General features: G+C 37.1%; 2 protein-coding genes across 3 annotated transcripts; both read right to left on the bottom strand.

Annotated features, from left to right (window-relative positions):
- Positions 1-305: 305 nt before the first annotated feature.
- On the bottom strand, positions 306-5475 carry PLE (Microtubule associated protein (MAP65/ASE1) family protein). 2 transcript variants are annotated; one of them, XR_002527921.2, is made up of 14 exons: positions 5144-5475; positions 4345-4432; positions 4025-4231; positions 3449-3700; positions 3139-3348; positions 2893-3048; positions 2646-2805; positions 2403-2554; positions 2229-2316; positions 1871-1944; positions 1680-1754; positions 1259-1538; positions 1023-1148; positions 768-901 (listed from the first exon to the last, which is right to left on the bottom strand). XR_002527921.2 is itself a non-coding variant. In XM_021967663.2 (13 exons), the coding sequence occupies exons 2-13, from the start codon at positions 4414-4416 to the stop codon at positions 510-512; spliced, it is 2118 nt and encodes a 705-aa protein (XP_021823355.2). In that variant the 5' UTR covers positions 4417-4432; positions 5144-5475; the 3' UTR covers positions 306-509. The 2 variants fall into 2 exon arrangements, 1 of the variants encoding a protein (XP_021823355.2); XM_021967663.2 differs by lacking the exon at positions 1023-1148 and having other exon boundaries at positions 306-901.
- A 622-nt stretch (positions 5476-6097) lies between these two features.
- On the bottom strand, positions 6098-9846 carry YLS7 (trichome birefringence-like protein (DUF828)). The gene is made up of 4 exons (XM_021967736.2): positions 9521-9846; positions 8269-9358; positions 7705-7979; positions 6098-7187 (listed from the first exon to the last, which is right to left on the bottom strand). Exons 2-4 carry the CDS (start codon positions 9158-9160, stop codon positions 6375-6377), a joined length of 1980 nt encoding a protein of 659 aa, XP_021823428.2. The 5' UTR covers positions 9161-9358; positions 9521-9846; the 3' UTR covers positions 6098-6374.
- Positions 9847-14988: the final 5142 nt, after the last annotated feature.

Below are 14988 nucleotides of genomic sequence, written 5' to 3' on the forward strand. Positions count from 1 at the left end.
TTTACCCAGAAAAGGAAAAAACAAAACAAACACAAAACTTGTGCTTGCTGCTTGTATTGTTTATCATTTTATGATTGGAAAGAGATCACGCTTCTAGCCAGAGAAGATCTGTCTGAAGAAAGCTAACAGATCCAATGTTTGGTTGATATATAAATAATGCAGATGATCTCAGAGAAAGCTCATGAAATCTAAAGAGCATAGGCAAAGCAACAAGTAAACCTTGTTCACAGCAAACCACACCATGCAGACAGTCTTCTTAAACCAATCAATCAATTTCCATATATAAATTGGAACAAAGGAGCACAGAAAACTTAATGATGATCACATTGATTAATCAAGAGGGAACAGGTTCAAACACCTTAGTCCACGTTCACTGGTCGTAGACTATGTACACCAGATCAGGGAAGCCAATTACAATTGACTTAAAAATCAGAAAACCAAAACACAAAAGGTAAAAAGAAATGCTAAAACAACACTTAATTCAAGTTCACCAGAAATTAACTAATCTATCAAACTTGTATCATGGACTTGATATGTGCTTTTGGGAGCACAAAACCAGCTCTTCTTTCCTCAAAAGAGTATTCAATCTCTTCAGGGATTTCTTCAACTACATTGGCAGCAAAAGGAATTGGAGGATTAGCCGGGGTCATAGCTGTCTGCATGGGTACTGACACCGTTGATGGCGTCGTTGGCACAAAAATTGGCATCACCTTGGGAGTCTTATTCTCTTCATCTGCAAGATTGGTTGACTTCAAAGGAGTAGTCATTGCGCCATTTTCAGTTGGAATAGAAATTGGTGAGAAGGGTTTCCGCATTGTGGGTGTCTCCACTTCAGAAACATTTCCGGCACCAAAAGAGTGCTTTTTAACAGGAAGACCAGCAACATCCAAGCCTCTCCTGCCTGCATAAACAGAGAAAAAGATAAAGATATATAATTTTATTGTTTAAAAAAGTTTTGTATTGTGTCTGGATGGCAATGTAAGACACTAGACAGCAACAGAGATGGTGTTCCAGTGTCATGCCTCATTTTTTGTTTAAAATGAAATCACTGTGTTTAAGTTTTGTGTACTGCAACAGATGCTTCTGGAACACCGACCAACGAAGAATAAAACAAACATGTTTCTAGGTACTACTAGCAGAGTCCTCCCCTGCAAGGAAATAGAGGGTGAATAAACTTCGAAACTACTAGAATACTATGTTCAATCTTCTCATTTGTCAACCAAACACAAATGAGAACAATTGAAGAAGAGAGATTTACCTGAGGACAAAGCTGAAAAGCCATCATCCAGATGATTACTTAATTGCTCATTCTGGTGGATTCGGTCAGCCTTCCTTGGGGTTGGACGCAAATGAGGAGTAGCTTTGATCGAGTGAAGTGGATCAGGTTTAGGAGCTTGCATCGAAAGTCTTCTATTGCTTGCACCTCCAGTTGACATTCTGGGAGCTTTCTTTACACTCTGAGGTTTGGAAGGACTTGGTTTTGACCCATAAAGTGCCTCTTGTTCAGCTATGAGCTGACCCTGAATTTTTTTCTGGTCCTGAAATGGAGATTTAATTGTTAAAAAGATTATCTTACTTGATCTTATTCAATAAGAAAGAACCACGATATGGATGCATGGTCAAACAAAGTCCATCAATGAGTAAAATGAAGATGTTCAAGTGAAACTACAGAACCATACCCGCTGCCTTCGGCGTTCTTGCTCCTTCTCCTCCCGTAAAATAGTATACTCTTCAAGCATGGAAAGAAGACGGATCTGAACAGAAATAGATAACAAGAAAAATTGTGAATTTGCATTTATGAAAACAAACAAAATAAACTTAAGCTGGAATACCTCCTAGAGAATTCAGAAATACAAGGAAAGTAACTTACACCATCATATGTGAAATCAATGCCTCTCTCCTTCTCCCATGCTATGGTTTTTGAAGCCAATGCATCCACCATTGCTGTATAAACACATATGGGAAGCAAACCATAAGAAGGAGGGGGAGATGAAGAAGAACTTATGAACAAAAACAGCAGAAAAAATAACTGAGGCCAGCAGACATAAAAAGAACTTCTACTACTGGAGAAACTCAAGCACTTAAAAAGGATCAGTTAAATTCCAACTAGTCAATGTAACTGAGACCAGCAAAAATATAAATCAAAATTATATTCTTAAATTTTAAGGGGTTCTGTAACAGTCAGCATTATTAACCAAGGGTGCCATTCTACAAAATGTGGTCTCTACCTGGAAGTTTATTAACCAGAGCACGTGCTTTCTCAGCACGTTTGAGAGTAAGATGAGCTCCTCTTCCAGCATTGTATCGGTTTTCATCCTAAACGACCACAGAATAGGACAAGTAAGCAAAGGGATATGAATGTGATGAAATAATCAACATGTAAAATTATGGAAACAACTAACCCTGTTATACTCCTCGAGCCAGCACTCCTCATCACACGCAAACAACCATTTGTCAACTTTTTCAAGTATTTCTTTCCTGCTAAAAGCTTCCTCTTTAACCTTTGCAACCTGAAGCTCAATTTGATCGAGGACACAAGCAGGGTCCACATCTCCTGCAATGTAAGAATGAGGCAGACATTCAAAGACAAATACGTAGGTATTTTCTGTTACACTGTGATATGCTATTAAGAAATTAAAATGTACCTGAATCTATAGCTTCAATGACGTAATCAATTGCACTATCTGCTTCTAGGACCATATGTGTCTTTCTACAGATTTCCTCTAGCTCAGACCTCTTCTTAAGAACAAGCTCTTTCATTTTACTTGATTTCAACTCTTCCAACCGAGACACTTCTGCCTCAACCTGCACAATACATTTAGTCTACGTGAGTCCTTGAGAAACATACTGATCCAAATTTTGAAAAATACAGAATTATTGCCAAAGACTCACGTAATTGATGAAGTCCACAGAGAGTGTATTCGGTTCAGTTATCTCATGTTCTGAAGCAGCAATATTACAGGTTATATTCTGAAACATCTGTTGCTCCTCAATTGGTGTATCCATCAAGTTCCATAGCTCTAACATGGTAGATGCAAGATCTTGAAGCTGTCAAAGATTAGAAGTTCACTAAGATCATTAAGTTAAATGCATAAAACTTTGACTAGAAACTAAAAATTGACTGACAACATTCTTTACCCTCTGCATTCTCTGTAGTTTAACCTCCCGTAATTTTTGTATTGCAGCAGCCAGCCGCTCAATTGTATCATTACTTATATTCTTGCATCCTTCTGAATCATCTAAACTGGGATGAACCTCACTACTTGTCTGCTTGAAATCCATACCCAGAACTAAGCAAAGTGAGTTCAATGTACACAGGTGGTCCTGTATCTGCTTCAGCCGATCACTCTGCAAAAGAAGAAAGAACAGATAAATGAGGAAGGGCATCTACGAATACAACATTAGATTATGATGACATGCAGACAGAGGAAAGAAAATAACACTCAACCTTCTCAGTTTGGAGTGCATGCAGCTGTCTGTGCAATTCTTCAAGCCTTCTTAATGACAAATCAGTTTCATCAACAAACGTCTTAGAAGAACTATACTCTGTGCTCCCATTAATCTCACGTGAAATAATTTGTATCTCCTCTAGAACTTCCAGAAAGTTATTTTTTCTGTCCAATTTTCTTTTCTTCATCTCCTCCAGCTGTGGAACTATTTTGCTGAGCTCTTCCTTCAAGCTTCCAGCATTTTGATCAGACTGGAATGATAAAGAAAATCGTAAATAATGCTGAGAATTGAATTACATGTCTACTAAACAATAGTCCTCTCAAGCTCAAGTGAAATAGGACATTTGAATTAGATGTCTACTTAACAATCACACTTTTTTTCTTTAAACATTGAAATTGTGCATATATCTCAGTTCAATTTAGGGTAGCAAATGCCGTTTAGTTATTCATCTTTTCAAAGATCACCATTCAGTTCAAAGTTTTAACATCAAATTATAATTCTATAGGTATAATTAAACCTTTGCACATTGTTTATTGCCATTTGGAAAGAAATCGATGCCACAGTGGCTCCTGACCTGTCTAATATGTACTGGTCGCTCCCCCATTGCAGAACAGATTGCTGCTAGTTCTGCTTCAGAATCAGCAATTGCTTGCCTTAGCTGTGCCCTACACCGATTTGCCTGATCTACCTTTCTTCTGTATACTTCTAGACACTCCTGCTCAAGCTCAAGCAACATCTTATCCCTGTCTTTGTCAGACTCCCCAACTTCGTTCCAAATTATCTACATTGTTAGAAACAAGAAAGAAAATGAGTTTAGTAACTTCGTGTACTTTAACTTATCATAAACAGGAAGCTAGACAAATTTCCTTTTATATTCACAGATTCGTGAGATACCTGAAGTTCATATAAAAGGGATCCACATGTCGTTTCCATTTGCAGAAGCTGCTCACTTTGGAGATTAGACATATTGAAGAAGTTATACCTGCCACAAACAATTTCCACATTTAAACCCTAACTATATGCATTGCGTAAATTGACCATCAAATACTAAAAGTTATCTTCCTGTTCTGTGATTTATCAAATAAAAATACAAAATTTTCTGTTCAAACATTGATACTCTCAGCTCTTTCTCATTCCCAATATGGTTTACCATCTAAGCCAATTAAATTCAACTCAAATACTCAGACATTTCAGGAAAATGAAAATATGGAAAGCCCTAAATGGCAACTAAACCCTAGATTCCTCAAAGCCCAACCACAAATTTTAGAATTTCAGTTTTCTCACCAAAACTTTAGAGAAATTCCCATATCCGGTCGGAATCACCCCAAATTCTGACTTCGAAAGGAAAATTATATTTTCAAAAAATATTTCCCATGCAATTTAGCTCAAAGAAATTGAATTGAAAACATCATTCAGATCACAAGCCGGAAATCAACTAGAAGCATTCCGTTAGGCAGTAAAGAAAGCTGAGGAATTTTTCAACAATAAAATATTTTATCATTCAGAATATCGATACCCTCCCCAAGGAAAATGTTTTTTTTGTTGGTCCAAAAAGGAAACAGAAAATTCAAAAACTATAAACTTGGATGTTTCTGTTACTTCCGTGCGTCTTTCTTGAGAACCAAACGGGGGAATTGGGAAAAAAATGGGAAGAAAATAATGAAAATGGGACGAAGAAGATCCAGAAGCAAACCTGAGAGAGCGAATTAACGAACGTTAATGATCTGCTGTACGGATTTTCTTGCTAAAGCAGACGCTGGTGATTTTGAGATTTTCCTGAGAAAGAGAAAACGTGGGCTTCGCTTTTCTTTTCTTGGAAAGCTTGGGAAAAAAGTAGGAATTGGGGTTTGAATTTTGATGGAGAAATATGGATGGAGCCTGGAGATGTATTGTGTAACTGAAATGTGAAATCTTTAGAGAGAGAGAGAGAGAGAGAAGCAGTAGCCGTTTGAAGGAAAAAAGAGGACCGTTGAAGAGGGAGAGCGCTTGTTAAGGATTTGTTTTTTAATGATCTCCAGGAAGCAGCAGGTACGCACCAACGGCATTTGAATTTCAAATCCTCACAAGATGAGTTGGATTTGCTGCAGTGGATTTATGGTTGGTCTCATGTATGCATCCAATAGTATTTCGCCATGTCAGCAGAAAAGTCAACTTCTGTGCCCCCTTGTTTTCTAATTTCCAACGGTTGCATGGAAATGGAATTTGATTTCTCACCCAAAAAGAAAAAGAAAAGTATTATTTGAGATCTATCAACTTCTGAACTTCTGATATTTCCAAAATATTCTACTCTCCATCTTATTACAAATTTGGAATTCTTCTTAATTACGAAATTTTAATGTTTATTGAATCAATGGAGTTGATTAATATGCCAATAAATGTAGAATTAAATATTTGTATAACATTTTTTATTTTAATTCCTCCATGAAAAAAAAAAAATTACAGCTACATAATTAGCGCACACAAATAAATTTTTTTTCCCATGATGAAAACCATATTTTGACAAATGTGAGTTAAACTAGTTGGCCGAGATGGTGACCACGAAATTGTTGGTGGAGAAAATAGAGCATAAATCTACATGATTCAAAGCTTAACCGCATATAGAAACACATACAGAGAGCTTATCAAACTCAGGTTGAGACTTAAAAAGTTGCCAAAACCATCTTATGTTTCACACAACAGTTGTATTTTACAACACAAATAAGGATTTTCTAGAGTACATAACCGTTTTGATAACTATACTAAAATTATCTTAAAGTACACACTTAGCCGCTAATCCTCCCATCTGTTACAATAGATAACATCTACAAGCTATTTAAAAGAATAAAAAAATGTTATTATGTAAGCTTGGCCCCAATCTGGACATAAGATAAATATCACAGACTAGTTACCTTTCCACTTTGAGAACACAAGGCACATTATATATCTCATGTGGAAGAGCTGTTGCTGCCCTCATACTCTCTCCTTATGATTTCAAGCACAAATTCGTTCCATGTATCAACCGGACCTGGCATGCACCAGTGTAAGCAATCCTGCGGTGGGGGCCTTCCATCAGGGCCACGTTGTGTTTTCTTATTCGGGTCAGGGCTTCTGTAAGGGCCCGGATGCCCGTCATGGCGGTACTCAAAAGGTTTAGTGATATCCATCAATTTCAACTTCGATTTGTTTGTCACTCCTTTCTCAATTGCGCGGTTAAAACCCATAATCTGTTTTTGGTGCATTATATTTGTGAAGCCATTTTCCACTACTTCACCAATTGCAAGAGGCCTTACCTTCCCAGTGCATGATCCGCCTGTATTCCAAGCCCCACCCTCATAATGGTCAGGTGAATAGGAACGAACAATGGCAATCCCTGTATAGTTTGGATGTGTTGCAACAGCCCTGAGAATTGTCTCAACGGATATTCCAAATGCATCAATATTGTTGATCTTCATAGGCCTGGATTTGTCTGGCCACCACAACTGCCCTCCCACAATCTCATTGTTTAAGATATAGACAGACTGCTTGGCAAACCAATGGCCAGAAGAGAAAATAATCACATCAAACTGTGGGATGAGATCCATGAAGCGGTCATCAGGGGCATCAAGGAGGAGCTTCGCCACACCCTCTGGAGCAAAATCAAATGGCTCAGATGTTTGCTTGACAAGCCATGAGGACCAAATCCGGACTACAAACGTAGATGTTGACTTGAAGAAAAATCGTTGCATTCTCTTGTTGCCCCTATTTTTTGGAACTTCTACCTGCAAGCACCACACCAAGATGTAAGAACCACCATTAAGTTACGTAGAGATATATAATACTAGCAGGGTTAGCAATCATGAGTTGTGAACAAGTCAGCCAAGTCAAGGTCAGGCATGGACTAAGCTACTAAATTAGGGACATCCAAATACAAACATGATAACAGTCTTACTATAAGAGAAGTCGAGCTGACAAGCCTGTGTTTCAAAGCGCAAAGAAGAAGGGAAAAAAATTGAAAATTCTGGAATGAGATTAAAACAAGAATAATGAGAATGGACTGAAATATTGGATCAAAAACGGAGAAGGACAAAATGATCAAGGCCACAAAATCTTGACCCTAAAAGGAAAGCAGCAAAAATTTCCAACAACCACTTGTTGGCAAAACCAAAGAAATACCTTGTCAATTATACTGACAAGTACAAGTGTTCTACAAGATGTTCAATCCCTAATCAGGACGTGATTGGCCATAACATTTAATTTGAGTTTGTAGTTTAATGAGAAAAAGGTGTAGATAATTGCCTGCCAGAGAATGCACAACAATGATTCCATATGGTTTCGAGCAACTGAATCACCAATGAAAGCTATTGTCTTCCCCCTCATCAACTGTAGAAATTTCCTGGCATCAAAACGTGGCAGGTCACACTGAAGGGGCTTCCATCGCCAATTCTCATACTCCTTGTCAGGTCTCCCATTTCCCTGGCAATTTTGCATCTGTGTCAGGACAGGGCATGTATTGTTCGTATACAATGGTCCTGATGAATCATAAATCCAACTTCCACTGTATAGATCACAGCCTACATAATACCAACAAAATGTAAGTCAGAATCCTAGAAAGAAGTACTGAGAACAAAAATTCCACTTGAAATGGAATATATTAACTCAAGCCATGGAATTTGGCATTCGTTTTATAAATACAGGATCTGGAACTAACCAGAGTACTGGGACTGAAAAAAAAAATGTTCTTTGAGATTTCAAGCCAAAGTTTATAAAAAATATTCTGTCACAACTGCAAAAGGCTAAGGTTACAGGAACAAGTCAAACGTCAGCCAACATGAAAACATAATGAAAGAACACGAAAGCTACCTGAATCAACCGAACCACCAGTGCTTGCATTGCTGGGCATAGAATAAGAAGCTGGCATGCTTCCAGATTTGGAATCAGAAGGATCTGAAACAGAATCATTTGGCTCGATCTGTAAGAAGTTTGAGTTGTTGAAAAGACCTACAGAAACAGGCTTTCCAGTTTCATCAATTTCTGTAACATTGGACGAACCAGAAACAACCTTAGGCCCATCTTCTTGCATTGAGCTATTAGACGGTCCAAGAGCAGGTTCTGCTATATCCGTTGTCTCCTTGGTTTCTGAAACTATTGATGGACCAACCGAACTCAAGGACAGCTGGGGATTGGACTCATATGACAAATTCTTAGCAGTTAGTTTCATATTGTCATCAATCGAAGAGCCGGTTGAACCAGCAGGCACTGATGGACCAGCTGATTCTACTGATGCAACATTTTCGATAACTGATGGACCAGGTAAATTTGCCTGCAGAGCTGCTAGATCTTTGATATCTTTAGTTTCTGAAACAACCATTGAACCATCGGAATTCATGGGAACTTGTGAATTGGAATCAGAGGGGAAATCCTTATCAACCACTTTTGTATGTGCACCATCTGAACTCTCGGGAACTTCTATATTAGACTCAGATTTCACATTCTTATTGAAATTATCTACATTGTTAGGAAGGGGAGAATCGCGGGAAGTTTGACTGCCTACAGAGCTCAAATAATCCAATTTCTGCAAACTATCAACACCATAGAAATACCAGCTAACCGTGGAACCAATTGGGTAAGTCACTAAAACCCAGGAAGCAAAAAGTAGGAACAAAGCCAATCCCACCACCGAAACTACAATCCATGAAAGAGCTTTCGGATAGTGAGTCATTGAAATGGAAGCTTTGGGCGAAGCCCAAGTCATGGCTTTCCAAATCAAGTAAGTCGTGTGGAAAAAAACTACCTAAACTAGATTAGCTACCAAGGTAACCCAAAATCATGCGTAGAAATGGCTAAAGGAACTATCCAAGTTTGAATTTTCTTTCCAAATTAAGACAAAAGCCAATACCCGAAGCTGGTCATAGCGGTTATTGGTGATCGAGCTCAGCCTCCTCCAGCAACCCTGAAAAATATATAAAACAAGAACTCAAGATTTGACATGTAATTCAGGTACCATAATGGCAAAGATGGAACTTTATAATCTAAGTAATTTCCATTACTAAAAACGAACAAATAACAATGCAATTCTTGTTTCCAAAGGGGTTTGAAGATCAAAAGAATATACCTTGATCGACACTCGAGCAACCCAAGATCCAGGAGCACTGAAAAGCACCGAAACTGATTGATTTCCAAGAAGGAAACAACAAAATGAAACTTGAAGGATTTGTTTTTCAGGTGAAATGAGATTCTGAAAGACGAATGCTTTTATGTACGGAACGTGGAAATGAAAGCAGTGCGTGATTATCTGGGATCAGGGACTTGTAACTAAAGAATAATTACGAGAATATCAAAGAAAGAGGGATTGACATGGGAAATGTATCTTGTTTTATTTGAGTGATTTGCGGCAGATTAAGCGACTTTCCATTCTTCCTCTTTTTTTCTGGACTTGTTTATAGTTTGGAGAGAGAATCATTAATGGAAGTCAGTAGTTACCATAATGCCCCTGGTTCCGCCATGACGACTTGTGCCTTGAGGCCGACCTCATTGTTTTGGTGTGGCGTGGGTGGTTGAGGACGTGACAGCTTGACAGCGTTGGATGCATCAAGAAGCATGATCCTCAATTTTCTCATGGATTATGAAATGTTAAACAAAATGAGGAACGATGATACGTACTGGTTTCGAATAAACGCGATCAAATTCGACAATTAATTGGGAAATGTCAACTCATTTTCTTATTACAATTTGATGGAACGCCACATTGAATGAGATCGTTATGGCCAAACATAGAACTTGAAGGCTTATTACTTTTTCTTCTTCTTTTTTTAATGAAAGGCTTTGGTAGTTTATATCACTGTAACTATAAAGTCCCAAGATGGCAAAGATTATGGCCAAATCAATGCTTTCCTTTTTCGCAAAATAAATAAATAAATAAATCTTTGGTTTTTGTTTTTGGGGCTCATTGATGAAGGGAATTACCAAAAACTAGATACTTTAGGCTTTTTCTTAGGCTGCCGAATGCCAGCAAAATGACAACAGAACAACAACACTTGAAAACTTTGAATTTGGCCTACGCATATATGTACATACTCTAGTAGGTGGAAAATTCTCAATAAAGAGTTGGGGAAATGGAGAGATGTCTTGGCAAAAGTGATGAACAACCATAGAAGCGAAAAAACTTGCCTGCACCGGGGATAGGACAACAGTCCTATCCCCCTCCAATCGCAGCACGCCACGTGTCCAACTTTGTCAGAAAATGCACACATGGCGGGTTGTGATTGGAGGGGGATAGGACTGTTGTCCTATCCCCGGTGCATGCAAGTGTTTCTCCCATAGAAGAGGGGGAAATCTTAGCAATGAGGTAAATTATTTGTAATTTTCATTTTATTAATTTTAATGTCCTATTAATTTTTTTTTAAATGTTTCTTGTAATTTCTATATTTTGTTAATATTTCTTGTATTTCCAATATTTATTTAAATGTTTCTTGCAATTTCTATATTTTGTTAATATTTCTTGCATTTCCAATAATTTGTTTATATTTGTTGCATTTCCATTATTTTGTTTATATTTGTTGCATTGCCAATATTTTTTTAAGTTTCTTGAATTTCCAATATTTATATATATATATATATAGATTATGCAAGCACAAATGTGGCCCAATTTTAGAGCGTGAAAATTTGAAATTTGAAATGTATCTGAAAATTGAAAATTGAAACCGAAAATCTTATCCAATTATAAGATATGAATTTTATAATAAATATTGACACGTACGAACCCAAAAATCTAATCCGAAAATATTATCCAAATTAATTGTTTAGGTAAAAAATTGGTGAAAAAAACAAAAAAATGAATAGTATTTGCCCTTTGCCATGACAACGGGTGGAAACACACATTTCTTTTTGCAGTGCAATCACTATTCACATAAATAGTAGCTGCCCTAGCCCCCCCTTGCCATGGCAAAGGGCAAACGGGTGGAAGTGCTCTAAGTTAACATCAAATCCACGCCATTGACATGGGATGTATTGTAGCTACAATTATTTTTTGTACTTTATTGACTGTAGTTGTAATTATCTTTTTATATCCCAGTGCAATTTGTATTGGGTACTTGTTTGAGTATGAGTATTAATTTAAGTGATTAGTTGCTTTTGTGGCTATTGTAATAGAGTCCTTTCGCTTTTATCAATGACACTCCAATTCAGTATGCAATTCTCTACCAAAAATAAGGTGTGAAGTAACATAATTTAGTAGCACTTGAAAGAACGATGTAGATCAAAAGCAAACATTCTCACACACAAAAAATAAAAATAAAAATAGAACTCTCAAATTGATTTACTAAAAAATTTCTCTCTCTTAAATATTTTTGCTTCGGATATATTGAAACTCGCAAATTAATATCTATAAAGTATAAACTAATTCAAATAGGAGGGTTCTTTTTAAATTTGTTTTAAAAATAAATATTATAGTCGCTGTTGCATTCCTAAAAGGACACAATTTAATGTGCAAACAACCAATTAAAAATACCCGCAAGTGCACGAATCTATCGAAGTATAGATTGTATAAGTACGGGGTCGATCCCACGAAGAACTTGTCGGTTGTCTATAAGTTCTAATTTGAGTACAAAAAGAACACTTAACTAACACACCACAATGCACAAATGAAAATTTGAAACTAAAAAGAAATATAAAAGAAACAAACAAAACAAAACAAAAAAAAGAATTGTGCTGTGAACAGTGACCAGCGACCGGTCGTTTTAGTACAGAGTCGAAACTTCAGAATTGTGTGCTGAGCGACCGGTCGTGAGACACTAGCGACCGGTCGTTCTTGGGCAGAGTCGTTTTCTCTGTTTTTCCAGTTTCGACCTCTATCCAGTGTTTTGCCTATAACTTTCCAACCGTACGTCCAAAATGCACGTTCTTTATACGGTTGAATTCAGCACAGAAAATGGAAGAACACAGCGCGGACCAAAAGTCCAAAACAATTACGAAAACAAATAGAATTTAGTAACAAAGACACGTAACGTGTCAAACACGCAACTCACACACACATTGGGGGGGGGGGGGGGGGGTTTGATTTGTTTGAAGTAACCTATTTCTATTGCATGAAAGTAAATGGACTTTGAAATTAAATGAGAATGGCGGAGATGAATTATCAAGATGTGAAATCAAAATGTAACAAACACCAGGGTTTCGGAATCCACCCTAAACAATTCTACCCAAGTTCATGAATACTCAAGTAATGAACTCTAAACGTGTTGATGAAGATGTTCGCAATCAAGACCATGGGTCGTGGCTCAAGACGCATTGATTCTCTCTAATATACGTAAAGTGCATGGTTCGTGCTACAATACTTGTGCCCTCCTCATAACCGAACCTAGGTATGGTTCGTACTTCGATTCAATTACAAGGAGAACCCATTAAGTTCAAAGAGAATATGAACATCACAAGAATCCTAATAGCATGGTGTTTACATTAGGTATTCAAGAAACCAATTCACATAGATGATTCTTACTTCATCCATTTATTGCTTAGGATAACATGAGGATACACATAATCCCAACAATCTCAAGAAGCATGCTTTCAAAGGTGATCAATCAAAGAAGAACATACATCAAGGATAGATTAATTTGGTGAATTGGAATTCATCAACAATATCTAGAAATTCATACACTCAAGCATCAAAACAATAAGGTATTCATGTTTAGGGCTTCAACCTAAGCCCTAGCTATGGAGTTTAGTTCCTCATAATCATTTCAAACACAAATTCAAAATGAAATTAGAAAGAGTTTACAGATTTTCAGAAAATGATGAAAGCTTCAAGATCATCAATGGTGGAAGTCTTCTTCTCCACTTTTCTTGACTGCACCTTGGCTTTCTCCTAGCTCCAAGCTCCAAAAAATGCTCTCAATTGTGTAGAATGGTCGAATACCCTCTCTCCCGTTGCAAAAAAACTCCCCCAAATCTGATTGCAATCCCTTTTGACTTCTCTCTCTCCTCCTTTCCAGCTTTTCTTTTAGTATAAAACTTATTCTTTCTCTAAAGCTATTGCCCATTGTCCCCTTGCAAATGATGAAACCTTGTTTTAAGGTATAATCCAAGGCTCCAATTGACTCAGGAAATGCCACTCAAATGCAATCCATTGTTACCAAAAGGTGTGGTAACAAGTAGAAATAAAATGCTATTAAGTGGGGGTGAAAACTGGGCCAAAACAAACATCCAGAGCCAGCGTCAATTGTCCGATCAGCTGGATAGGCTACACTTGCCCAATGGAGCTCAAATTTGGATATGTTGTAGTTAACATCCATTGGAACAAGTCTTATGAAGATCATCACCTCATCCAAGGACCGGAACATGCTGATCCAAGGCCACGAAGTTGACCTACGAAAATGAACAAAAACAGAATTTATATCAAATAATGCACTTTTAGCTCATTTTCATACAAACCAAGGTAAAACCTATTAAAACACAAAAAAGAAGTAAAAAGCTATAAAATGCCAAGAACTAACTCAAAATAGTGGGTGAATAACATGAAAAATCATGTGTAAAAATGAACCGAACAAACTTCCCAAACTTATCTTTTGCTAGTCCTCGAGCAAAACAGAAATTAAAACAAGACTCGAAACAAAACTTTCCGAACACTTTCTAAGGAGAGAGCAACTCATGCAAACGACTCAAAAGTTTTCACAAGAAAAACTCAGTTTACACATTATTCACAAGGCGGCAAAATTCATAACACAACATGCTCAAGTGTAGTAGTGTGATGGCCAAATGGAACTCATTCTCCAATTTCAGTTTTCACACAACTTCAAAAATCATACCAAGCACAAATGTAACTTCAAATCTCACCAAAGTTGTCCTCTCACAAATGAATCACTCGGAAGAGGGTTACAATGCATCACTCAATAATAAATATGAGAATAGAGTTAAACCATACGGGACTTAACTCAAAATTAGCAAGATGAAAAACATGCATGAATATGATCTCAAGAAGGATGCTAAACACTTAAAAGCTGAAAAATGTGTGCAAATCAACCACATGACATTTAGGATCAATTTAGGTCTTTATTATAGGTTGTAATGGGGCTAAGGGTGTAAGGTGAGTAAGAAATGAAGGATATGGATACAACAAAGTCCAAGGAACTCACAATGTAAGAGCATATAATCGTTGACTAAAAGACTTTGAAACATCACGCTTGAGATTTTCACTCAGTTTTTGGTGATCAAATAGACCACAAAGCCTTATACCTCCACTAATTATGATTCACACTCCTTCCTTCCATTTGAACAACCAAGAAACATGGAATTGAAATTGAAACCATTGCCACTTAACCACGACTTTTCTCTTTTCTTTCACCCTTTGAGTGAAGTACTTTTTTTTTTTAATTTTTTTTTTTTAAATTTATTTATAAAGAATGTAATAACCCTTCCCAAACTTAGCATGAAAAACACATCTAAATTAAAGCTCACGAGTTCCTTAGAAAGGTGAATTCTTGTTTTTCAGGCTAAGGCTAGAAGTAATAATTGGTTACTTGAAAGAAAAGGCATACATATAGGCTCAAGGTGGTTAACAATGGAAAATCATGCTTAAGCATGCATAGG

Source organism: Prunus avium, chromosome 2 (genome assembly GCF_965620075.1).
Source record: "Prunus avium chromosome 2, drPruAviu1.hap1.1, whole genome shotgun sequence".
NCBI classification, from domain to species: Eukaryota; Viridiplantae; Streptophyta; class Magnoliopsida; order Rosales; family Rosaceae; genus Prunus; species Prunus avium.